At 37.7% G+C, this 27,388-nt stretch overlaps 1 protein-coding gene across 3 annotated transcripts in view; it reads left to right on the top strand.

Annotated features, from left to right (window-relative positions):
* WASF3 (WASP family member 3) overlaps positions 1-27,388 on the top strand; it is a 183,268-nt gene that overhangs the window by 102,493 nt on the left and 53,387 nt on the right. For all 3 annotated transcript variants that reach the window (XM_020997175.2, XM_020997172.2, XM_020997174.2), the window contains one exon: positions 26,571-26,713. In XM_020997175.2, coding sequence (XP_020852834.1) covers positions 26,581-26,713 — 133 coding nt within the window. In that variant the 5' untranslated portion in view covers positions 26,571-26,580. The remainder of the gene's footprint in view (positions 1-26,570; positions 26,714-27,388) is intronic.

The following is a 27,388-nucleotide window of genomic DNA, read 5'->3' as shown; positions in this document are numbered from 1 at the left end:
TATTTGTATCATAAAAAGAATTTGGTAAGACTCCTTCTTCACCTATTTTCCCAAATAGTCTATATAGTATTGGAATTAATTGTTCTTTAAATGTTTGATAGAATTGCATGTAAATCCATCTGGCCCTGGAGATTTTTTCCTAGGGAGTTCATCAATGGCTTGTTCAATTTCTTTTTCTGAGATGGGGTTATTTAAGTATTTTACTTCCTCTTCGGTTAATCTGGGCAATTTATATTTTTGTAAATATGTATCCATTTCACTAAGATTGTCAAATTTGTTGGCATATAGTTGGGCAAAATAATTCCTAATTATTGTTTTAATTTCCTCTTCCTTGGTGGTAGCTTCCCTTTTCATTCTTGATACTAGTAATTTGGTTTTCTTCTTTCTTTTTTTAATTAAATTAACCAAAGGCTTATCTATTTTATTGGTTTTTTCATAAAACCAGCTCTTAGTTTTATTTATTAGTTCAATAGTTTTCTTAATTTCAATTTTTTAATTTTTCCTTTGGTTTTCAATATTTCTAATTTGGTGTTTAGTTGAGGATTTTTAATTTGTTCTTTTTCTAGTTTTTTTAGTTGTATGCCCAATTCATTAATCTCCTCTTTTTCTATTTTATTTATGTAAGCATTTAGAGATATAAAACTTCCCCTAAGAACTGCTTTCGCTGCATCCCATAGGTTTTGGTATGTTGTCTCATTATTGTCATTCTCTTGAATGAAATTATTGATTGTTTCTATGATTTGTTGTTTGACCCAATCATTTTTTAGGATTAGATTATTTAGTTTCCAATTATTTTTTAGTCTATCTTTCCATGGCCCTTTATTACATATAATTTTTATTGTCATGATCTGAAAAGGATGCATTTAATATTTCTGCCTTTCTGCATTGGATTGTGAGGTTTTTATGCCCTAGTACATGGTCAATTTTTGTGTATGTGCCATGTACTGCGAGAAAAAAGTATATTCCTTTCTATCCCCATTCAGTTTTCTCCAGAGGTCTATCATACCTAACTTTTCTAATGTTCTATTCACCTCCTTAACTTCTTTCTTGTTTATTTTGTGGTTAGACTTATCTAGTGCGAGAGGGGAGGTTCAGGTCCCCCACTAGTATAGTTTTGCTGTCTATTTCTTCCTGTAACTCCCTGAACTTCTCCTGTAAGAATTTGGATGCTATACCATTTGGTGCATATATGTTTAGTAATGATATTACTTCATTGTCTATGGTGCCTTTTAGCAGGATGTAGTTTCCTTCCTTATCTCTTTTGATTAGATCTATTTTTGCTTTTGCTTTGTCTGAGATCAGGATTGCTACCCCTGCTTTTTTACTTCAGCTGACGCATAATATATTCTGCTCCAGCCTTTTACCTTTACCCTGTATGTGTCACTCTTTTTCAAATGTGTTTCCTGTAAACAACATATTGTAGGATTATGGTTTTTAATCCATTCTGCAATCCTTTCCGTTTTATGGGAGAGTTCATCCCATTCACATTCACAGTTATGATTACTATCTGTGTCTTTTTCTCCATCCTTTTCCCCCATTTATGCTTTTCTTTCTCCTTTTTCCTTTCCCCTTCACTAGTGTTTTGCTTTTGACCACCGCCTCCTTCAGTCCCTTCCCCCTTTTATTATCCCTTTCCCTTTTCTTCCCCTTTAGTCTTACTGCTTCTTCCTCCCTTCTTTCCCCCCTCCCTTTTCTTTCCCCTCCCTTTTCTTTCCCCTTTTCCCTACTGCCTATAGGGCAAGTTAGATTTCTATACCTAACTGATTATATTATGCCCTTCTTGAGCCAAATCTGATGAGAGTAAGGTTCAAACAATGCTCCCCCTCCCTTCTTTCCCTCTGCTGTAATAGGATTTTGTGTCTTTTCCTGTAATGTAATTTACCCTTGTCTGCCTCCTCCTTTCTCAGTACATTTTCTAAGATCAGATTGATCCACTTATTTGGATCCATTTAACCCACTTGATTAGATTTTTTTTTATCATTACATCAAAGTCAACTAATATCCACCCTCTTTATGTATACTCCTTTAACAAGGTGTAATAACAATACAGTTCTCAAGGGTTGCAAGTCTCATATTCCCTTGTAGGGGTTTAAACAGCCCCCCTTATTAACAACATATTGTATCCTTCTGTCCCATTTACCTTTTTAAGTCCTTCTTGAGTCCTGTACTTGAAGATCAAATTTTTTGTTGAGCTCTGGTCTTTTTATCAGGAAAGTTTGGAAGTCTCCTATTTCATTGAATATCCACCTCCTCCCTTGAAAAATGATGCTCATTTTTGCTGGGTAATTGATCCTTGGCTGCATTCCAAGCTCCTTTGCCTTATGGAATATCATGTTCCATGCCCTGGTCTTTTAATGTAGAAGCTGCAAGGTCCTGTGTAATCCTGACTGTGGTTCCATGATATTTAAATTTTTCTTTCTGGCTGCTTGCAGCACCTTCTCTTTCATCTGGTAATTTTGGAATTTTGCTATTATATTCCTTGGCGTTGTCAATTTGGGATCTCTTTCAGGTGGTGATCGGTGGATTCTTTCTATGGTTATTTTCCCTTCTGGTTCTAGGACTTCGGGCAGTTTTCCTTTATGATTTCCTGAAAGATACTGTCCAGGCTCTTTTTTTCATCATGATTTTCAGGTAGTCCAATAATTTTTAAATTGTCTCTCCTGAGTCGATTTTCCAGGTCGGTTGTTTTACTGATGAGGTATTTTACATTTTCATCTATTTTTTCATTTTTTTGTTTCTGTTTGACTGATTCTTGCTCTCTCATAGAGACATTAGTTTCCATTTGTCCAATTCTAATTTTTAACAGATTCTTTTCTTCTGTTAGTTTTTGTACTTCCTTCTTCAACTGGCCAATTTGTTTTTTAGGGACTTGTTTCTTCAGTATACTCTTCTGTTAGTTTTTGTCCTTCCTTCTTCAATTGGCCAATTGTGCTTTTAGGAACTTGTTTTCTTCAGTGTATTTTTTTTCCAATTGGACAATTGTGTTTTTGAAGGACTCTTCTACCTCTCTCATTTGACTATTAAAATCCTTCTTGAGCTCTTCTAAGAAGGCTTTTTGGGCTTCAGACCAGTTCATATTCCCTTTTGTTGTTGCAGATGTGGGTTTGTTGACAATGTTGTCCTCTTCAGAATTTCTGTCTTGATCTTCACTCTTCTCATAATATGAATCTATGGTACATTTCTTTTTACTCATGGTGTTTCTTTATTCCCTGGCCTTTAAAGAGATTGAGCTCTCCTGCTGGGGAACAGAGGGTACTGACCCAAGCTTCTTGTGTTGGGAGCCTAGGTCTTGGTCACTGGCTTTGCGTGCTGGGCCTCTTATGCTTGGCAATTGGAGGCTGTAGGTTTCTGGCAGCTTACCTGTGTTGGGCTGGAATCAGCAAGGCTGGAACTTTCAGGCAATTCTAGGTTGCCTGCTTTTCCTTTCCTTTAGCTTTCTTCAGCTCCTTTTAGATGGGTGCTGTAGGGTGTTTAATCTGCCTGGGGGCCCCTGCAGTGTTGTCTCCCTGGTTTCTGCTAATGCACTGAGAGATTCCTTTGGTGGAGTGCGAGGCACCTGGTGGTTTTCTGAGCTGGTTTTCACTGGTTTTCCCCACCCTCACTGAGTCACTTGGAGGTCCTGGTGTTGGTGTTTGCCTGCTCTACCACTTGGGCTTCAGGATTTTTTCACAATTGGGGGCTGCAGGGCTCTGATAGCCTGGTGTTGGGTTGGAATCAGCAAGGCCGAGGCTTTAGGAAGCCTTTATCATGTTTTCTTCACCTCCTTTCAGATGAATGCCACAGGGCACTTATCTGCCTGGGGCCCCTTGTAGTTCTCCCTCCCTTATTTTTGCTGAGCCACTGGGAGACCGGTTTGCTGGGCTGCTGCACTGCTGCTCCCTGTCTTTCTTCTAGTTCAGGTGTTCCAGGGTTTTTTTTCTGGGGTGATATTTTCTGGGTTTTCAGAGGTTGATAGAGGAGAGTGAGAGCAACTACCTTTTCACTCCGCCATCTTGGATCCTGGAAGCGGAAGTCTCAACAACAGGAAAATCACTTTAGCAGCTGAATGAAGGATAGATTGGAGTGAGGAGAGACTTGAGGAAAGCAGAAAGATGACAAAGTGAGAGTAATGCTTTAGGTGGGGTGTAACATGAGCAGTGGCCATACCCAGGTAAAACTGTCTTGGCAGACCAGATAAATCAGGTTGAGGGTAACCTATAGGCCTCAAACCTGTTGGTGAGTTAGGGGGTTGTCTATCCCAAGTATATGCAGACTTCCCTTGGGTGGAATGGATGGACAAGAACAATTCTAATGCCGTGAAAGCATCTGAAACAGGTGCTATGGAGTGTTTATAGCTTTGTCAGATTTTGAAGAAGCCAAAGTTGTCTGCTGCATCCCAGGCCATTACCACTCTTCTTAACTTTTGTCTTGCCCCTGGACTTCAGTGCCTCTAGAAGATAGAATGAGGGACTTTGTGCAACTCTGTCTCACTTACATCTAATTCATATGCAAGTCATCACTCTGTGATGTGATTGGTCCTCTTCAAAACAAAGGACAAACAACAATACTTTAGGCCAGACATAATGAGTGCCTGAACTAGAATGAAGAGAAAGATGAGGTTGGATTCTAGTGCTGTTGTGAAAGTAGAAAAATAAAAGATTTTCCAACTGAATGGATGTGTGGGGCAAGGGAGAGTTGAGGAATAATTGATAAGGCTGAGATTATGAACTTAGATGGAATGTGATAGGAGGGAAGGTCAGAAGAGTGATGCATTTTTGGGGGGGAAAAGATAAAGGCTTGTTTTGGACACGTTGAATTTGAGATGGCTGGGGGACATCGGGTCTCAAATGTCCAGTAAGTAATTGGTGTTACTGAAGCTCAGTGATGAGATTAGGTTGGATATATAGATCTGTGAGTCATCTACATAGAGATGATCATTGAACCTAAGGTCACCAAGTGAGAGAAGAGAATAGGGGCCAAGAGAGATACTTAGAGTATGCCCACAAGTATGGGTATGAGATGGATGATGAATCAGCAAAGGAGACAAGGAAAGGGCTGATAGTTAGGAAGGGGGAGAACCAAAAGAAGGATTTTTATGAAAACCCAGAGAAGAAAGAGTATCCAGGAAGAGAATTGCTATAGGGAAATCAAGAAAGATAAGGAATGAAAAAAGGCCATAGGATTTAGCAGGTAACATTGGAGAGGACAGCTGCAGTTAAACGCTGAGGTCAGACATTAGACAGCAGAATATTAAGAAGTGATTGAATGGAGAGAAGATGGAAGCCAGAGAACAGAGATTTTTCTTTTTTAAGATCTTGGCTGTGAATGGAAGGTGAGATATAGGATGATAGCTTGAGGGCATGGAGGGTCCAAGGATGGTGTGTTTGTGGACTGGAGGAAGGAATCACTAGATAGGAGGAGATTAAAGATTAGAGTGAAGAGATGATTGTTTGGAGCAATCAGCTAGGGAACACAGATGGGACAGATGAGATTTAGAATATATTTAAAGAGTATATTCTTAACCTTGGTGAGAAGGGCCACTTCTTTTTCAGGGAATGGAATAAAGTTGGAGTGAATAGAGGATTTTTAACAAGGTATATTAAGAGGGAAGAGAAAGGAAGTAAACAGACTTTTATAGAGTACATACTACATGCCAGGCACTGTGCTAAGCACTTTACAAATATCTCTTGATTTGAGAGTTGGAGAAGAGAGAGTTCGTGGTAGGTGGAGTGTGTTTTCTCAATAAATCCTTAGCTAAGAGATTGGGGGATGGAATAGTTTATGGAGGTTTGATGAGAGGAGAGGTTTGAAACAGGCTCTGGTGAATGAAATAGATTCAGTTAAGGAAACGTAAAAAGATTGACTTGATACTGTGAGAGGGTCCAGTTGAAAATATATGACTTAAATTTGGAACCAATCAGCTCAGTCGGGTGATTTCTTCCAGCTTTATTCAGTTGCATTTGAGTAGGAATGGAGGAGGCAGATGGTGGCAGTAACTTAGGGGTTTGGTAAGTCATGGAACAGTGAGGCAAGAGATTTGAGAGTAGAGGACAGTATAGAACTGAAATGGTTAATGAGTGAGATTGGGAAAGGAGAATGCAGTAGGAGCAGAGGTGATGAAGCTACTCAGGAGTGTAGGAATTGGAAGTACGGGTGAGAAGCAAGAATAGATGTAGGAGTGATGAGGCATAGAGAGAGATGGAAAAATAAGAAATTATGGTCAGATAAGGGAATTTCATAGGTTTTCATATGGAAGTGAAATATTTGTGGATGTTGGCAAGATCAAGGGTGTGATCATTCCTGTGTGCAACTGAGGTGAATTGGAAGAGTAGGATATAGAAGCTTAAGAAACTGAAGAATAAGGTAGACTTTTTGAGGCAATATCAATATATGGGCTGAAGAACCCTTATATATAACCCTCATTATATACACTTTCAAATTTCAACTACTTTTACCCGTTTAGACATATTACTGTGCTTACTTGAACAGTGGGGTCCTTCTTTTGTTGTTCAGTTGTTATCAGTCATGTCTGACTCTTCATGACCACTTGTGGGGTTTTCTTGGCAAAGATACTGGAGTGGTTTGCCATTTCCTTCTCCAGCTTATTTTACAGATGAGGGAATGGAGGCAAACAGAGTTAGGTGACTTGCCCAGGGTCACGCAGCTAGTAAGTGCCTGAGGCCAGATTTGGAATAAAAAAGTTGAGTCTTTCTGACGCCAGGCCTGGCACTCTATCCACTGCACCACTTAGTGGCACCATTCTAGGGAAAGGTATATTATTGATTTGCTCTCTGTCACCTCTGAGATCCCACATTGGAACTGCTTTTATTAAGGCAAGAATTTTGCACCTTTTAAATTAGAAAATGTCACGTTTTCACAGAAAAAAAAATGTTTGTGAGAATATAGTAAGTACAACAGTACTTTGGCCCTGATTTAGGAAATATGTTTTTAATTGGAGCCATTTGGTAATTAATGATGAAAAATTACATAATTGAGAGTTTTTATTAAGTCTACCCCTTTCTTTCTTTTCTTCCTCTTTTTCCCTCCTTCCTCTCCCTCTATTCCAAATGCTTCACCTTGGAAGTTTTCACAAAGGTTTATTGTAGCATATTTTAATAAAAATAAGTTTTATTTTTAAAAAATTATGCAAGAATTCTTAAACAGATTTTAAAATAGTTTGAAAACTCAGAAAACTCAGAACCTCTTTTTCCATTTCCATTCTCATTCACACGGAGCAATCCAGAAGGTCCTATGTTTGGGATAAACAACTGTCACAGTTAGAACAGGATTAATATGTCAGCATCTTCTTTTGTTAATACTTTAATCTGGTAACTATTTGCCCTAGAGAAGACAAAGTAAACTGAAATCCCCTGGGTGTGAATGTTTTGTGCACTATGGTTATTAGTGTTGTGTTTGCAGGACCTGAATCAAGGAGACTGTTTCTAAAGGGTAAAAATAATATTGATGTATAGAACAGTTTTCATGTACAGCTTTATTAAAAAATGAGCAACTTAATTGTTAGGCAAAAATTAGAAACTTGTGCCCCTGTCATTGATATTATGATTATATTGAAGTAACTGATAGTAGAGTATTTCTAGTTGAATTGTAAAATCTTGGAGTGGGAAGAAATTTCAAAAACCAAGCTTGAATTTTCTGAATCTTTGCCAATTGCCACTTATTATCTGTGTGACTTGGGGCATATTACTTAACCTTTCTGGGTTTCAGCTTCCTCTTGTGTAAAATAGGGGGTTTAGACTAGGTTACCTTTAAATTTCCTTCTAACTATAGCTCTATGACCCTCTGATCATCTTAGTTCCTGTCTAAAATCCTTATTAGTATATTTGCATACTTCCCATTTTTGGCTAGCTTCTCAGTCCCTGCTTTGACACTGACATTTTCTTGTTTCCTGAATCCGTAATTCTAAATGACCCACTGTTGTCATGACCCAAGCATTGCTGTTTGAGTTGATATTTGCTCAGATAACTAATGTTGGAATCACTCACTGTACAAAAGGAGCAGATGTGTTGTAGGATGAATAGCAAAATGCTCTTCTGTATGCATAGAAGAATAAACAAAAGCAGAGATATGGTCTGGGGGTGGAACGAGGGACTGGCCACTGTCTGGGTTTATAAAAGCTATCTTTTTAAACCTGGGGCTCATTGACTATTCTGTTCCATACCTAGTACATTCTGGTGCTTGATAATTCTTAATATTAATTAAGGTGACATTTTTCTTATAATTGAGATTTGTAAGCTAGCAAATTTTTCTACTTAAAAATCACATCACAGTATGAAGACTGAAAAAACATGGTTGTATGTCTGATGACCACTATATTTAATGCTAGCATGTCAGCTGTTGTTGTTAGTCTTTCATTTTCCAAAAGGACCAATGACATCAAGAAATGTCTTGATGTGCCCATGAATTGGATTTAAGTGAGGCAGAATTGCACAAAGTCGTCAGCCTCACTCTTTCTTCCAGAGTCATCAAAGCCCAGTAGCAAGAGACAAATCAAGATGACTGGTGATGGCCCAGGGTGCCTGATGTCTTTGAAGTCTGACCAAGCTGTAAGCACTCCACAGTGCCTGCTTAAGCTGCCTTCATGGCCATTGGAACAAATTGTTTTCATCTACCCATTCTACCAGGGGAGGTCTTCACATATTTGGGGTAGACATTTCCCTAATTCGCCAATCTGTTTGAGACCTGTCAGTTGCCCTCAAACTGGGTTAGCCTGTCTGCTGAGATGGTTTTAGGAGACTGTGGCCCTTGTGCATGCTACAGCTTCTTGGAGCCACACGTGAGAGTTGGGTGTCAGGTGGACACCAAAGGTGAATGAGCAGCCCTGAAAAGGACTCAGCACGCCCTCACACCAGAGGAGCTAGTCCTGCCTGAACACCCCATACACCCAACATGCCAGAATCATTTTGTTGAAGTACTTGGAGCAATGTGTTGTCTATAAAAGCCATATTTTGATATGCTTTCTGGTGCTGGGAGTTATAAATCATAACATTTGTTAGAGTGGTCTGTTTGTGAGAGATGGCTTTATCATGTTCAAGATCTTCATAAATCCTGCAAGGATACAGTGTCTCAAAAGTTCTCACATTTGCTTGATACCATGGGCACTCTCAGATTATGTGATGATAAATTGATGTATTAAAATATTTTCTGTGAATTACCCTTCACATTAAAGTGTGCTAATAGAGAAGGTTAGCTCTGAAGAATGAGTTCTTTATCATTTTTATAGGTTGAAATGACATATTCCTATTCTAAGTTCGTATCCAAAATTTAGATTTAAAAAACTCCCATTTCTTCCTTATATAAATAAAACACAGATTTCATTGTACATTTTAAATGAAAAAAACACTTGAAGAGAAGTAAGAAAGAGTCACAAAATTTACTATTATTGTCTCTATTTTATCCTGTATATATCTCGTGTATACCTAGCCATTGGCTTGTTATATCTCTTAGTAGATTGTGAGCTTGTGGAGAGTAGGGACTGTTCTTTGCCTTTATTTATATCCCCAGCACTTAGCATAATGCCTGACACATAGTAGGTGTTTAATAAATGCTTATTGACTGTTAACTGAATGAGAAGAATATGTGTGATAAAAATGGACAGGTGGAAATGTAGACTGAAGAAAAGGGTTGAATTTGAGTGCCCCAATGATACTTCCATCACAAGGTAGAAGTACAATGGAAAGAACATTGGATTTGGAGTTAGGGAGACCTGGATTTAAATTCAAACTCTGCCCTTATGACCTATGTGACCTTGGGCAAGTCACTTAACTTCAGTCCGCCTCAGTTTTCTTTTCTGTAAAATGAGGAGGTCAGGAGCAGGTAGGCGGCACAGTGGATAGTGCAACTGGCTCTGGAGTCAGGAGGACCTAAGTTCAAATCTGGATTCAGCCACTTACTAGTTGTGTGACCCTGAGCAAGTCACTTAACCCCAGTTGCTTCCAAAAATCCAAAGAAACAAATAAGGAGGTCAGACCAGGTAGCCTCTAAGATCACTTTCATCTCTAAATCTCTGATCCCATGAGTTACTGAATTTTATAGCAGGCATTTCTTTGTGATAATGTTATCTAATGGGGCAGCGTGGCCTAGTCACTAGTGGGCCAGCTTGGAGACAGGAAGGACTGTCTTCAAATTCAGTTTGTGACCTAGCTCTGTGACCATGAGCAAGTCATAAACTTCTCAGGGCCCCAGGAAACTCTTTCAGACAAAACAGATGTCTTTCTTCCACTGCTAGAAAAGACTTCCACACTGGGAACTCCTTATACAGATAAATTCATCACAGATTGAAAACACCTTCTCACCCTTCCTTCAAAAATATATTTTTATAAATACAATACCAAGTTTTTAATATGTTTTGCCTTTGAACTTTGAATTTTCTTCAGCTAGCCATTGGTATTGGTCTATTCTTTAAAACATTAATAATCATTCTAGTAATAAAGAATATCAGCTAAAAGGAAGCAAAACAGGCACCATGGGTAGATTCCTGGATTTGGAATCAGGAAGACCAGAGTTCAAATCCTACCTCTGATATTTACTAGTGTTTCAATTTTCTTGTCTGTAAAGTGGAGATAACAGTAGCACCTACCTCCCAGAATTATTGTGAGTTTCAAATGAGGTAACATAAAAAGCTTTGCAAACCTGAATGCTAATATCATGAGAGATATTATGATAGAGAGAGCCCTGGACTCTAAGGAATCCTGGAATCATTCCCCAGCTCTGATGTCATGGGATCTACTGCTAATCAGTTAACCTCTCTGATCCTGTTTTTTTTTTCTTTTCTTTTAAAAATTTTTAAATTAATTAATTTTTAGTTTTCAACATTCACTTCCATAAGATTTTGAGTTTTCAATTTTCTCCCCCTCCTTCCCCTCTCTCCTTCCCTGGATGGCATGCAATCTTTTGTAGGCTCTACTTATACGTTCATATAAAACATATTTTCACATTAGTCATGATGTAAAGAAGTATTAGAACCAATGGGAGGAGCCACAAGAAAGAAGACATGAAACAAAACAACAAAAGAAAAAAAGAGATCAAATAGTATGCTTCAATCTGCATTCAAACTCCATAGTTCTTTCTCTGGATGTAGATAACATTTTCCATCATGAGTCTTTCGGAGATGTCTTAGGTCCTTGCATTGCTGAGAAGAGCCAAGTCTATGAAAATTAGTCATCTCACAATGTGGCTGTTACTGTGTACAATGTTCTCCTGGTTCTGCTCGCTTCACTCAGCATCAGTCCATAAAAGTCTTTCCAGGTTTTTCTGAAATCTACTTGCTCATCATTTTTTGTAGCACAATAGTATTCCATTATATTCATATACCACAACTTGTTCAGCCATTCCCAATAGATGGGCATCCCCTCAATTTCCAATCCTTGGTCACCACCAAAAGAGCTGCTATAAATACTTTTATACATGTGGGTCCTTTTCTCATTTTTGTGATCTCTTTGGGATACAGACCTAGAAGTGGTATTGCTGGGTCAAAGGGTATGCACAGTTTTATAGCCCTTTGGGCATAGTTCCAAATTGTTCTCCAGAATGGTTGGACCAGTTCACAACTCCACCAACAATGTATTAGAGTTCCAATTTTCCTACACTTCTCCAACATTTATCACTTTCCTGTTTTGTCATGTTAGCTAATCTGATATGTGTGATGTGGTACCTCAGAGTTGTTTTGATTTGCATTTCTCTAATCAATAGTGATTTAGAGCATGTTTTCATGACTACAGATAACTTTAATTTCATCTGAAAACTGCCTGTTCATACCCAGTGACTATTTATATGATCCTGTTTTCATCTGCAAAATGGGCAGCCACACAAGGATACAGGGAGAAAAGGGCTTTGTGAAAATTAAGTTCACATACCAATGGATGCTCTGATTATTTTTAATATTGATAATGTTTGAAATTGAGAATGCTTTGAATTAGATTGACAGCTAAAAATTGGAATCCTAATCCAACCCCCTCTTTTTACAATTGAAGAAATTGAAGCCAAGAGAGATTAAGTGATTTGCTAAGGTTATATAAGTGGTAAACTGGCAGCCAGGATTTGAACCCAGGTCCTTTAATGCCAAATTCAGCACTCTTTCCATTGTACTACTTTGCCTTTCAATTAAAACCTATCCTGTTGCATTTGAATTTATCCTTTGGATAAATTTTCTAGAGAGGTATAATTTCTTTAAACAAAACTATCAAAATAACATCTTTAACAGTTCTATATTCATTGTAATTTGTGCCTCGAAAATGTTAATATTCATTTGATACTGATGCCATTGTTTTTACTCAGCCTCTCACAAACCAAATTGATTCCTGATACCCTTAGGAACGGAAAGTCTAATGAATTTGGCTTTGACTCCCTCCCTTGATTGGCATTTGGTTGGGTTTGTTTTGCCTGTGGGGTGTGGTTGGAGTAACTAATGAACCTGTTAAACTCTGTGCTCAAACAGAATATCATAAAAAATATTCCAAGGGATTGAATACTTCACTAGTGGAAAGTGGTGGGATAGAAACAGTTCTGCCATTAAGCTCCTCTGCTGTCACTTTAGCCAAGTAGAGCATTCAAAAATAAATATTACAGAGGAATAAACATATTGTACTTGGCTACATCACCAAGCAAAAATGAAAAAATAATTTTAATTTCAGATTGAAAATTTTTGCCAAAGGTGAACATTCTTTTCCTCATGAGTGAGTAATTGAAATATTAAGATCACTGAAAAACTTTCAGTTGAGAGTTTCATAGACAGCTTCAGAGATGCTGGTGCCTGTGTTGTATCTTGTAGTATGAGAGGAGTTTCTAGTTATGAGAATTTAATTTCAAAAGTTCAATTCATTAATAAAAATGAAAAAAATGAAAAAGTTCAATTCATTAATAGGGACATAATTAGAAATTTCAGCATAAGAGATAAATTCATTATTTATTATTTATTATTATTGTTATGCCAGTGAATACTACTCTTTGGAATATAGGAAAAGACTTACAAGAATTTTGATAAAATCATCCAGTGGCAAAAGGATTCCAAGTGTAATGGTGAATGAGCTTATTCCATCAGTGTCTGAAGGGTATTAAAGCTGGAGTTAGAATTAGCAATGGGTAACATGGCTGGAGCTTTGTCCTTGGCACTAACATCTGGAGTGATGGAAGGTATGCTTCTCCTCTGCCCCCCCTTAGTAAAACACTGGCAAGCCCAAGGCCCATCCCTTTGCTTGCCTCCATGTTGACCTTCCTCTCTGAGGATCCTATTCCCAAAACTTTCTCCTGTGGACTTGACTTCTCATAAGAGGACCTATATTACTCAGGAAGTCCAGCAGAAAGGCAAAGGCAGCATATGCTGACTGCTTGCTTCCCTCACTCCAGTTGTCACAGTTAGCCCAGTTTTCCTCTGCCTTCCCTTTTCACTGCGTTGTCTGGAATCATCCTCGCTTGATAGACTCCCTTTCATCTTAGATCTCTTCCTTTCACATTTCTTCCATCTCCTTGTACTCACTGAAGTCATTTTGCTTCTCAAAGAGGCAGCATGGTGCAGAGGAAAGATTGATTAATTTGTTTTCATGAGATTTACATTTGGATCCCTGCTCTGCCATTTACTGTCTGTGTGACCTTGAGCAAAACAGTCATCCTGGGTGTAATGAGATAATTGAACTAGGTGAGTTTTGACACCCCTTCTAGCCCCATATCTATAATCCTGTGACTCTTGTGATCTGTAATTCCCATGATAACTGTCTCTTCACTCCCATTCCAAGGCCTGCTGACTTCTTCTCTCATACCCTTTGACCTTCTCTCACATCCAGTACCAGGTAGAATTACTGACATACTCCCTGTATCCTGCTGGCACTTTCAGATCTGTCACCATCACTCAGCAACCACAGCTCCATCCTTTCCAGATTCTTACTGCTGTCATTTATGGACCTCTGGGTCACTCTCCTGCCTTTTCATTAAGTGTAGGATCTACTTCATATTCTTCTTCTCCACCCCAGTCATTATTTTTCCTTCTCCTTCCCACAAACAACCTGGCCTTTCAGGTCCTCATGCCCCTTAATTCTCATGACTTATTTCCTGTCTGATCAACCTCTGAGTTATGTTTCTCCTCATCTCTTACAGGGATTTAGGGTCCCTTATGGGAAGGCAGGCCAGAAAGAGAGATCTGGCCATAGGGCCCTTGACTGGAGCAGTCATTGTGGGGGCCAAGCAATAAATCAGGCCTCTAGGGCTTGCCATTATGGCTTTGCTTAGAGGGAAGGGAGGAGAGGAAGCATTCCTTTCCTCAGTCCCGATGTTGTTGCTCAGGACAAAGCCCTGACAGTGCTGTCCATTGCTAATTCTAGCTCTGATTCTAATCCTCGTTGGAAGCTAATGGAATGAGTCCACTCACCAATGAGCTTGGAAACCACTGGAAGATGTTATCAGAATTCGTGTGACACTTTCCCTCTAATTAAAAAAGTATAGTGTTCACTGATATAAAAACAACAACAGTAACAACAATAATAACTATTTCAAAGTTTATAAATTACTTTATGCACATGAATATTGTATTTCTTACCTTCTTAATGGGTGGGTAAGGGGGAGAGAAGTAGGAAGAAAAGTTGGAACCAAAAATAAAATAAATAAATAAAATAACAAATAATAAAATTTAAAAATTTAAAAAACCCAAAGAATACTTGAGATGGAATGAGTAGATTAAATGCTTAATTAACTGGGAAAGAATTCCGTATTTGGTGAGATTGGACCTGATAGTTGTAACCTTTCTCAAATTCAGTCACTTCTAATATCTAGGGCACCGGCAATATTCATAGCCTATTACTATAAGCCACATGTGTGTTGGATACTGACATTCACTATCACTCTTGAATTGGATAATATCCTCAGTTACTATTTGAGTAGAAAAGACCACAATGGTTCATATGATGGATCTGAGGGCTTTGTCCAGCAGCCATAGGAATTGAAAAGGTATATAGCTATTGCTGTTGAGGAGAGACTTCTATGACCTCTGTCTGTACCCTCATACCCAGTCATTGATTCCATAATGTGTATAGGTCATAGAGGCCTTGTGTGAGATTGGGTAGATGTAGCAATGCAACACACTTTTTCAACAAGAAAAAGACAACTCTAAAAGTATTTTACCACTGTACAGAATATTTGTATTTGAGAGACACAAAAATGTAGTAGAAATAGTCTAGATTTAGAGGCAGGAGCCTTGTATTAAAATCAGGAATCTGACACTCACTTGCTGTGTGACCTCAGCTAACAGCCTCATGTCTGAGGTTTGGGACTGTATTGCCAACTCCACATGGGGAAGGGTCTAGAAAAGTTGTCTTAAACATTTCCAGGAATGTAGCATGTCTGTTACCATTGAAATGATCAATTTCAGTCTTTTCTGACTCTGGAAGAAAACAACACTGAATGAATGACTAAAAACAGTCTGCCCAAGCAGCTGCTGTATGAAGAGCTGAAATAGAATAGCTGCAAAACCAAATGGGCAGAGTTCTAAAAAGACACTGGCACAAATGTTTACAATTGAACAACTAATGAGATGGAATGTTTGTTAAGCACCTACTATGTGCTAAATGCTGAGAATACAAAGATTAAAAAAAAATAACCCAGCTGCTCTTTTCAAGAAGTATAGTGGAGAGGAGAGACAGATGAATAGATAACTATAATACAGGTCAGAAAGTGATGTAGTGTGAAGGAGAGATCAAACCAAGTAACCTGAAAGATCCAAGGAGGGAGAGAGAATCACTGCTAGCTAGGCTGTAGGGGAGGCTTTGTGGAGGAGTCAACATCTGAGCTAGGCTTGAAAGCAGGAGAGGAATACTAGAGAGTGGGAATGGAAGAATGTGGAAATCTGTTCCAGGTTGAATGATGGATTATGCAAAGGCATGAAGGTAGGAGAGGAGAGTGGCATGAGATCTAACAGTGGTTAGAATAGTTTGGCTAGGGTATACAAGGGGGACTTGGGAAACAAAGCTTGAAAGGTAAATTGAAGCCAGTATGGAGAGAGTCTTGAAAACCAAACCAAAAAAGCTTGCATTTAATATTTGCAAAGCAAATCTCAGAGGGATGGAACAAGTAAAGCACTTTGCAGACCTTAAAGCACTATGTCAATTGTTATCATTATTAGAAATTCCAAGAGATGAAGGTTAGGAGCCATTACAAATGTTGGCAAAAGGGAAGAGCCAGGAGATAAGGAAACCAGTTATCAAACAGTTATAAAGTCCAGGAAAGGAATAATGAGGAAACTGGTTTGAGAGATATTTTGGAGGTAAAATCAAGAGGACTTGATAATTGATGAGATACTTTGGTGAGAGGCAGTGAAGAATCATGTTGAGGCTCACTGTGATTTTAAACTTGAGGGACCTGTAGAAGAGTGAAATTCAGTAAAAAAAAGAAGTTAGTAAGAGGGGAAGATATTGGAGGCATGGTGATGATGAATTCTCTTTTGAAAATTGGGTTTGAGGTGTCAGATGTGATATCCAAGCAGACATATCAGGTAGGCAGTTGGAAATGTGGGACAAGAGGTCAGAGCTACAGATACAGATCTGTGAGTCATCTGCCTAGCTGATAATTGAAAGTGTGGGTGTAGATGAGATTTTGAAGGAGAAAATACAGAGGAAAGAAGAAGGTCAAGGAAGGAGCTTTGGCTAATGACCACCCTCTAGGAAGCCAGATAAGGAAACTGACAAAGAAATGGTCAGAGAGGTGGGAGGAACAGGAAAGAACAGTGTCACAAAAGGTAAGTGTTGAGAAAATATTCAGTAAAAACAGAGGGGTTAATGCCATATATTTCAAAAAGATAAAGGAGATTCAATAAGATCAAGGAGAATAGGGACTGAGAAGAAACCATTAGATTTATCAATTAGGAGGTCACTGGTAACCTTGGAGAAAACAATTTAAATAAAGTAGTAGGGACAAAAACCAGACTGGATGGTTCTGAGAGTGAATAGATAGGGAAGGGGCAAAGGCATGTATAGCAGACTATTCTTTCTTGTAGATTATCAGTGAAGGGGAAAAAAGAGAGGGTGTGAACACAGAAGGTTCAAGTAATAACATTTTTGAGATAGGGGAAATATGGATATGTTTTTAGGCAGAAAGGAAGAAGACATGAAGAGGGAGCAGTTAAATATATGTATATACATATATACATACACACATATATATGCATATATACATGCACACATATACATACATACACACACATATACATATATATATATATATGTATATGAAAGGTGCTTTATCTGAAGTCAGAAAGCCCTGATTTCAGCCTCAGACACTTACTAGCTGTGTGACTCTGGGCAAGTCACTTAACTTCTATGTGCCTCAGTTTCCTTACATGTAAAATGTGAATAATAACAGCACCTTCTTCCCAGGGTCTTTTTGAGGATAAAATGAGATAATAATTTAAAGCATTTTGCGAACCTTAATGCACTACATAAATGCTCTCATCATCATTATCATCATTATTATTGTTATATAGTCTTAGAAGGTGATGAGCTTAGGGACATGGATTGAATGGTTAGTGTCAACAAAGAGGTCTGTTACCTCATCTGATACCAGAGGAAAGGATAAAGTGTGGTTAAATGACAGACTTTTGAAGCTATGTAATAGAAGAATTCTGAATTCTCACCATGACTGACCTGTTTCCTTAGCCAAGTAGGAAGCAAGGTCATTTGTTGAAGGATTGGTAGGATGATGCTTGAGAGGAGGTTTTGAATAGCTTTTGAGAACAGTATGATAGTCAATTAGTAGATTAATAAAATGATTGCTTTATAGCCTTGTGAATTGAGTTAAGGTTAGGAACCATACCTTTACAGTAGATAATTTCCAGACTTCCTCCAGTAGCACTTTCCTGCTGGGAAATAGGAACAACAACAACTATGATGACGACGACAGTGGCAATAACAAATGTCTCAGAGTGGTTTTCCAGGATTGTGGATGCTCAGGGTGGGAACAACAAAGGTCAAGGGGGCGAGGGATGCAAGGGTGGATGAGATCCTTGAAACTAATTAAAATGACCAAACATATGAAGGGTGAAAAGTTAAGCCAGAACAGAGGTGATGGATAAGGAGGACGGGGAGGAATCAAGGGTTAAGAGGCCCCTAATGAAGGAAGACCTCAGTAATTCAGTCAATAAGCATTTATTAAGTGCTTACTATGTGCTAGGCACTGGGCTAAGTGCCTAGAAAAAAAGGAATAGAATAAAAAGAATGTTGGAAACATAGTCCCTGCCCTCAAGGAGCTTACATTCTAACAGGAGTGGTATTGCAAACTCAACATGGCCAAATCAAGACTCACTGTCTTTCTTTTTAAACCCTTGTACCTTCTGAAATAGCTGTTATTCTGTTAATCAACTATTGAGGCTATTACCATCATCCCAGTAACCTAGGCTTACAACCTTGGTATCACCCTCAACTCCTCCCACCACCCCACACATCCAGTCTGTTGCCAAATCTTGTTTTTTACCTTTACAACATCTCTCATGTACATTCCTTTTTTCAATTAATAGCATTTTTATTAGTTTTTATTAGTCTCTCCCACATCCCCCACCACCATTGGGCACATTAAACACACACACACACACACACACACACACACACACACACATTCACATTCCTTTAATATAGAGTTGCATAGTTCAGCAAAACAAATCCCCATCTTAGCCACATCTGAAAATGTATGTTACTTTTTGTGTTTTTAGTTCATTACCTTTGTAAGCCAGGTAAATGCCACATTTCATCTTCATTCTTTTCAACTTGTGCTTTCTCATTGAGTTGATCAAATTTCTTTTTTTTTAACGTATCATATTATCTTTGTATAAATTGTTCTCCTAGTTCTGCTCATTTTATTCTGCATCAGTTTACTCAGTTTACTCTTTCATCATGTTTCATGATAATAACATTCCATTATATCCAAAACCATTCCTCAAAAGGACACTCATTTATTTTCCAATTTTTGGCTACCACAGAAAAAACTATTACAAATAATTTTTTATATATAGATCCTTTCCATCTTTTATTTTCTTGAGGTATAGGCTATTAATGATCTATCCAGGTTAAAAGGTATGTACAATTTTCTAACTTTCTAGGCATAGTTCAAAAATGCTTTCCAAAATGCCTGGATCAATTCACCCCCAACAGTATAGTAGTATACCTGTTTCCCCCCAAACTTTCTAACATTTGCCATTTTTTTAAATTTCGTCTCCTTGGTCAGGCTTATAAGTCTGAAGTAGATCCTCAAAGTTATATATATTTCTCTAATTACTAGTCATTTGGAATATATTTAGAATAAATTTTTTCCCATAAGACTGTTGATAGTTTGGATTTCTTCCTTCGAAAGCTGCATATTCATATCCTTGCATTGATAGGGGAACAGCTCCTGGCCTCTTTCAATACTTAGCTAAAATCCCACCTTGTACAGAAAGACTTTCCTGCCTTCCCTTTCCCCACCAGCTGCTAGTGCCTTCCCCTCTGAGATTATCTTCCATCTATTCTGCATATATTTTATATGTACCTAGTTATTTTCACATCTTTCTTGCCCTTAGAATATGATTTCCTTGAAGATAGTTATGATTTTGTTGCCTTTCTTTGTATCACTCTCACTTCAGAGTCAGCCGAATGGATGGGTACAGTTGATAAAACATTGGGCCTGGAATCAGGAAGACTTGAGATCGAATCCTATCATAGACACTTATTAGCTGTGACTCTAGGCAAATCACTTAACTTTTTTCGACCTCTGTTTCCTCATCTGTAAAATAGTGATAATAATAATAATAATAATAACTGCATATCAGGGTTATTATGAAGATCAAATGAGAATAATATTTGTAAAGCTCTTTGCAAATCATAAAGCACCATATGAATGCTAACTATCATTATTATTATTATTCCAGCACCTTACACAGAGCTTGCCGCATATTAAGTACATAATAAATGATTGTTGGTGATGTAAAGGGCACTCTAAGAATACTTTTTGAACTGAATTTTTTTTTAGAACCTCAAGAAGGATATAGAGGGTGTTTTTTTTAAGTAGATAGTTTCTACCTCCATCTTTATTTTTCTTGGGGAGAGAAAAATAATGAACATGATCAGCTCTGAAATTGTAGAATAGTTAACTTATTTACTTGGATAGTATAGTAAAACAAATCATGAGACTGTGATTAAACAATGTTAAAGTAAAAAGTACTCCCCTCTTGAGGAGAAAATGGTGCAGACTAGTATCTTTATTACAATAGACAGACCTTGTGAATAAATTGGAAGCAGTGGCCATAATCTATTTTTGGACTTCATTAAGTTTTTTGATTTTATTTTCTTCCAATAATCTCTCAGTGAACACCTGGTCCAAGCACTACACTTTGCCAGAGGGTGATGTCATCCTGAGCGCAAAGGATTATTGTTATGCCAAGCTCAGGGTACAGCCTGCTTGCTAAGCCTTAGTTCTGGAAAACAGGGTATCTCCAAAATATTTGGACAAGGGTCACACAGCTAGTGTGTCTGAGTGTCTGAGGCTGGATTTGGATTCACGTCCTACTGACTCCAGCCTCAGCACTCTGTCCACTTCACCATCTCGCAGCTAAGTGCTTTACACATATTATCTCATAATTTCAAATAGAACAAGTGAAGCAGTTCTTATGAGGATGTGGTCCGAGTGACAGTCACTTTCCTTAGGTTAGCTTCCTGAGGATTAGGCTTGCTAAATTTGGAGTTGTTCATCATCAGTGAACTTACAGTTCATGGATTCTCTGGCCATGGCAATTCACGAAATAAAGATAATATAGAATGGTCCTTTTTTCTAGGTCTATCTCCTTCCTCTTCTGCAGTTGTGGTGAGAGAATAGCAAAAAAGGAGGCAGAAGAGGTTAAAAATCTCAGAATTTAGGTAGTCTATGAACATTAACTATTGGTTCTTGGAATACGAATTCCTCGTCCAATGCTCACATCTTACTAAGGAGCCAGATCCTATGAATCTTGACATTCTTTCTGTAAGTGAAACCAGAAAACAAAAAGTAAATGTTACTAAGAGCAAGGATGGCTCACAGCCTCACCTTGGAAAGTGAGTGAATAAAGGCGTTGGTGGAGTGGGTTTTAACTCTCATTTAATGGGACATATGTTCATATGATATTATAGTGCTTATGTTATACATTTTCAAAAATACCACCATGAAGATAATTACAGGTCATGTACCTATATCAGTTATAAGGGTGAGGAGGTAGAGGAATTCTGTGAAAAACATGATGTTACTCAAATCTATCTATGATTTCATCATTTGGATATTTCTTCCAATGATGCAGATTACAAACTTATTTGTACTTGCTCATACTGTGGCTACTGTCCGTGGACTCCCATTAGTTCACTACCTGGACGCTACTCAACATGCTGGTAAACCTTCCCTTCTTTCTCTAATTCTCCATCTGTCACTACTTGTCCTTGCCATCTTTTCTTCCTGGCATACATTTCTCTGATGGCATTATTTACTCCCCTTTGGGTATATATGGCAGCATGATTACTAGATGACCTCAGAGGTCCCTTCTAGCTGTAAATCTATGATCTTGTTACCCTGCTGTGCCACCATTTTCCCACTCAACCAAGTTTACAGCCTTGGAGTTAGCCTTTACTTTTCACTCTCTCCCACTCATCCAATCCAATTTTGTCATTTGTCCCTCCACACAATCCCTTTCTCTCCACAGATAAAGCCAATACTACCCAGTTCAATTCCTCATCACCTCTTACCTCAATTATTATACGAGTTTACTAATTGTTCTCCTTGGTTTCTCACCTCCCAATTCTCCAAATGATCCTTCACTTGGCTGTCGAGATAATTTTTCTAAATCATGTCCAACCATGGCATTCGAATTTCAACAATCTGCAATGGCTTATTGTTGTATCTAAGATAAAGTACATACTTTCCAGCTTTTCATTTAAAAGCTTTCTCAATTTGTCTCTAGCTTATCATTACAGAATTATTTCATACAACCCCCTTTCACATACTCTAGATTCTTGCAAAACTAGCTTGTTTGCTGTCATCTAAACTTGTCATTTATTTTGTGCAATCTGTCTCCCATGCCTGGAATATATTGCCTCAGCACCTCAGCTCCTTAGAATGTTTCAAAACTCAGGTTTGGTGCCATTTTCCAGATAAGGTTTTCATGACATACCCAGAATTTATCTGTATAAAGTTGTCCCTCCACCCTTAGTAGAATTCAAGTTTATTGAGGGCAAGAACTACTTTTTTAAAAATTAGCCTTACATATAGTAGGCATTTAATAAATGCTTTTAAATAAATTAACTAATGCCTACTATAATAAACCATAGCATAACATAGTAAGTGTTAATTAAATATTTATTTTATAAAAGTATTGCTTTTCCTTTTAGAATTTGAAAATGATTTTTTTCTTATGATTTGAATGGCCTACATCTCATAAAATCAAATTTGAGCTGGTGTCTTCTTTTTCTCTCAATAAATTATTCTACTCAGCAAACCCTTGTGGGTATAGGTTTTTGTTAATAATTATGCTATTTTTCCCAGAGAAAAGCATTTTTCAAAAGAAAAGGCTGATCCAACATGTCTCTGCTTTAACTTTTTCCTGAGTTTATTCAAAATTCTGCTTAATACCAGAAAAAAAATCAATCCACTGGGAACAATAAATAACAGCTCTCAGAGCATTTGACACTTAATTGGAAAGCTGAGAAAGCAATTAACAGGTTAATTAGGGACTTTTAAGATGGAACTCAGAAACCTCTTTCACAGATTTGGAAAAGACAGGTATAAAAAATATCTTGACTGATTGAACACTTTTATTTTCCCTGTGTTTGGACATTGTCAGGAACCTTTCAAGGAATAGAGAAGATGGCACCATTCTGGACATTAGGTCCTGATAAAGGAGGGGAGAAGAGATATATAGAGTAGCCAAAGAGCAGATATGTATATACATATGCTTGAAAAATATTTGATTTAGTACTTTAAAGTTCCATGATCTCGTCATTGTGAACGACACTCTCCCCCCCCCCCCACCATCAGTGGAGTTTACAGCCAACTACCTTACTAAGTATTTTGTAAATAATTTTCCTCAGTTGTGCTCTTTAAACAAAAACAAAAACAAAAGAAAGGGGAAAAAAGAAATTCAACACTTAGGCACTAACGTTCTAGAGAGAAGCCTCTCAGAACTTACTTAGGCTTGTTATAACATAATCCACACTAGGCTATCAATAGCCTCTATTCAGAGCCTTTCCTGGTTGGTGGAGTCTGGAAAACTTGTGTTGCATTCACATAGCTTTGATTACACCCAGGGTCATCTCTGTGCTAGGTAAAGGCATCTAAGTGAGACTCCCATTATGTGCTAGTAACTTGGATGAAATCTAGGGGTCATTGATATGCCTACTAGCTTTATTAGTGTAGATCACAACCCAACCATGTCTTAATTTCCTGTGTTTCTTGGCTGTGTCCATAGGCATCCTGCCATATTCCGTCCAATCAATATGCTGGATATCCCTCTCCACATCTTCTGATGTTTCATGGGTACCAATCAGGCATTTGGCCCATCCTTTAGTTATCTCTTGCTGTTACTGAATGATGAGTCCATCTCTTCTTCTAGTCATTAATTTTTCTGATGATATCTTTTATATCACCTTTCTGGCTCAAGTCTGTATACAAGCATATGGTTGTGTACATATACATGCACATGTACATGCACATATGCACACACATGCACACACATGCCCATCTCACTGTCAGAATTCTTCCAATAGTGTAGTTTAGCTGTGAATGATACAATATACTACTGTTTATGAAGAACTGAATTTGCAGTTTATTAAAAATATAATGGACACAGCATAATGAGCAAGAGTAGGCAGTTATATATTACCAAGGAACAATAGGTCTGGAAACAACTTTGTATTTAATAGAGTTATACACATTGGATGGATTGGTCATAGGATTGACAGATGGGTTGCAGGGTGGAATGAGGAAGGTGGGTTCTATTAAATTTACAAATATTTTGGAAAACACTGAAAGTGAATGCTAAATGTGATGATGTTAGTGATGTGGTGGATTTTAGAGGAAGAGATTGTGCTAAATAATTCTGTACTCAGTTTTCTTAACAACACCTCTCTAAAAACTTGTATCTCCTAATCCCATGATGTCAGTACCTGTATTTATAAATGATGATGATGATGATGATGATGATGATGATGATGATGATGATGATGATGATGATGAGGCTGGCATGGTGGTTGGAGAGCTGGCCTCAGAACTAGAAAGATGTGTATTCAGTCCTGTGCCTAGAACATACTGGGTGTGCAAACTTGGTCAAGTCAGTTGATCTCTCAGTACTTTAGGCCACTTTGTCAAACTATAAATTACAGAGATGACAATCACTACTTGAATTAGTGTAAGGAACTTCCTCATCTAGGACTTCCCTGTTCCAGTGATATCACAAGTCAGGCTGTATCCCTAATGATAAGAGTTGGGATTTATATCATAACATGTTTACAGGTTTGCAAAGTGCCTTTCATACACTGTCTCACTTGAGAAACTCAAAAATAAAAGACATTTCATAGGAAACCCATTTTCAGAGACTACCATGACATACTGACTGCTGATAAATTTAGCCATTCATTCTTTGTAATGATAGCTAGCATTTATATAATGCCTACCGTGTACCACTCACTGTGAAAAGTGTTTTACAGTTATTCTTATTTGATCCTATAACAACCCTACAAAGTAGGGTTATCTCCACTTTATAAATAAGGAAACCGAGGCAGACAAAGTTTAAATGACTTGCCCAGTGTTGCACAACTAGTGTTTATGGCTGGATTTCCACTCAGGTCTTCTTAACCCCAGGCTCAGAGCTCAAGCCTACTGTCTTGTTTATTAGCTGGTATCCATTAACCATAGAAGAAATCTTTTGCTCTGTTTTCCCCCTCTGCTCATAAACCTCTAGTATTTACTTTATGTCCTTCTCTGCAATTATTCTCTTGTGTGCTATCCTCAAGCTTTTAAAATTCTACTTAACACTTTTTCTAGTTGTCATGGAATTGATCCTTCTGGGTTTTTAGCATTTCTCTCACCTGTATTTCCCAGTTTGCCATATATTTTAACAGTGGTTTGTTTTCTCCACTTTCAAATATGGAATTCTAATCTATCTTGTTAGCACACCATTCTATAATATAGCATGCCTTCAAGAAAAAAATATTAGCTTGCAGTTCTGTAAACCTTTCCTTTGTAACTTGTATATTTTACTGCTTCCTTAATTTTTTTGTCCCCTTTTGCTCTCTTCACCTTTTAATATACATTAAGAAACATCTTCACCCTTTCTTGGTATTGGGTGAGACATTTCCTCTCATCTTAAAGTTACTTGCCTCATCTGAGGTTAGAAGAGTAGTTAGAATTGCAAGTATTCAATAACTTTGGTAATTATTCTCACTTGACTGTTTGGGTTTGAAGTGCTGAAGCAATAGATAGTGAGCCAACATGAGGTAAGGTTTATATCAGAAACATGAGATAGAGAATTCAACAGAATATTTGTAAATATACAGATATTAGCTTATTCTGACTTTTTGTCTTAAAATAATTTAATCCAATAGAAACTGTATTTTATGAATGTGCTACCAATGAAGGATATGGGGCTACCAGTCTGGGAATCATTGAATTGTTTGCAGAATGAAATTGTATCACACCATCAAATGTTCCAGGCCATTTCACTAAGGTGTTTCTTTGTGGAGCAGTGCTGGCACATTGGGATGGGCAGCACATTTCCTTAGAGAAGGAGTTCTTACTCTGGGGATGGATAGATTTCAGAACCCTAATGTATGGATAGATTTCAGGGAGTACAGGAACTCGGGTGGGGAAAAAAATTACATCTTTATTTTCACTAATCTTGGGTTTCCTTTGTAATCCTATGTATTTTATCTTATGCATTTAAAAATATTATTCCAAGAAGGGATCCACAGGCTTCACCAGACTGCTCAAGAGGTTCGTGACAAGCCTATACTGTTGAAGTATATTTGTTGAAAAGAAATTATTTACCTTATTTTTTGACTTCTCAAAATTGTCCATTCTGTTTGTACACTTAGACCTCTGCCCTCTTCTTAGGAATGCCAATGAAGATTCAATCATCACCAATATTTCCAGTATGAAGAACATTAGACTCTAAACGAGAAATGTCAATTTTGAACTCTGACTTACCACTATATAAATCTTTCTCTCTATCTCTGTCTTTCTTCCTCTCTCTCTCTCTCTCTCTCTCTCTCTCTCTCTCTCTCTCTCTCTCTCTCTCTCTCTCTCTCTGTCTCTCCCTCTGTTGCCCTCTCCTTTCCTTCTCCCCTCCTTCACTCCTCTCCTCATACATCAACAAATTTCCTAATTTATGGTACTTTATGAATATAATGTACTGTGTAAGTATTTTTAAAAAATCGGTCCTGAGCTTAGACATTATCATCACATTATCAAGTTAGGTCTGGGCCTACCTAGCACTATAGATATGATATAGGAACACCTAGCTCTAAGAGGCTTATCATTTCCTTGTGTACCATAATTCTTAGATTGTTAAGATGTGAATGTATGTGTTGTTCATAAATATCATTTTAAAATTGCAGACCATAAACCATGCCTTTAGTCAAGCGGAACATCGAACCCAGGCATCTCTGCCGAGGAGCGCTACCTGAAGGGATTTCCAGTGAACTGGAATGTGTAACCAATAGTACCCTGGCAGCTATTATACGACAGTTAAGCAGTCTAAGTAAGTTTCCTTCCTGAAAAGCTTTTCTGATGACCAGTGGTATCCTATTCATTTTAATGTTAGTAAAATATTTTGAAAATGTGAAGATGTATTCTGATAGAGGAGTATCCTCTGGTATTAGTGAGACTGCTTGAAATATGTAAGAGTGCATGAGTTTACCTACTTCAGATATAGACATGACCCTCGGCCATTTTTTAAAATCCCATCTCTCTAGCATTAGGCAGAAATAGCAGTAAATCATTCTGGACATGGAGTTCTATTAAATTATTGAAATAAATAAAACTAGAGCTTCAGAGGGATGCATTCAAAAATTCCCATTAATCTTAATATTTGCATTAAGGGATAATATCTTTTGTTGGCATTTTTCAACTATAATCAAGTGAAATAAGTAAAATCTTGATCCTGCCACTAATTTGCTGCATGAACTTGAACAAATTATTTCATTTCTCAAGTTTTCTGTTTCAGCATCTATAAAATGAGTTAGTAGGGTCAGATAGTCTTTAGGTCCCCTTTTTTAGATTTAACAGTTTATAATTCTGAGTATTTGAAAAGGCATGCTTAGAATTTTATTGCTTTAAAGTAAGTAACAGATGAAGCATCTGCAAATAATTAAAAAGAGACATGAGCTATGATAGAGTCTTTAGCCAATAGCTGACAACTATTCCATGTTGTATA

Source organism: Phascolarctos cinereus, unplaced genomic scaffold (assembly GCF_003287225.1).
Source record: "Phascolarctos cinereus isolate Bilbo 61053 unplaced genomic scaffold, phaCin_HiC Scaffold_726;HRSCAF=1367, whole genome shotgun sequence".
Lineage (NCBI taxonomy): Eukaryota > Metazoa > Chordata > Mammalia > Diprotodontia > Phascolarctidae > Phascolarctos > Phascolarctos cinereus.
The sequence above is the reverse complement of the archived record's forward strand: the minus strand, read 5'-3'. Positions and strand labels throughout refer to the sequence as shown.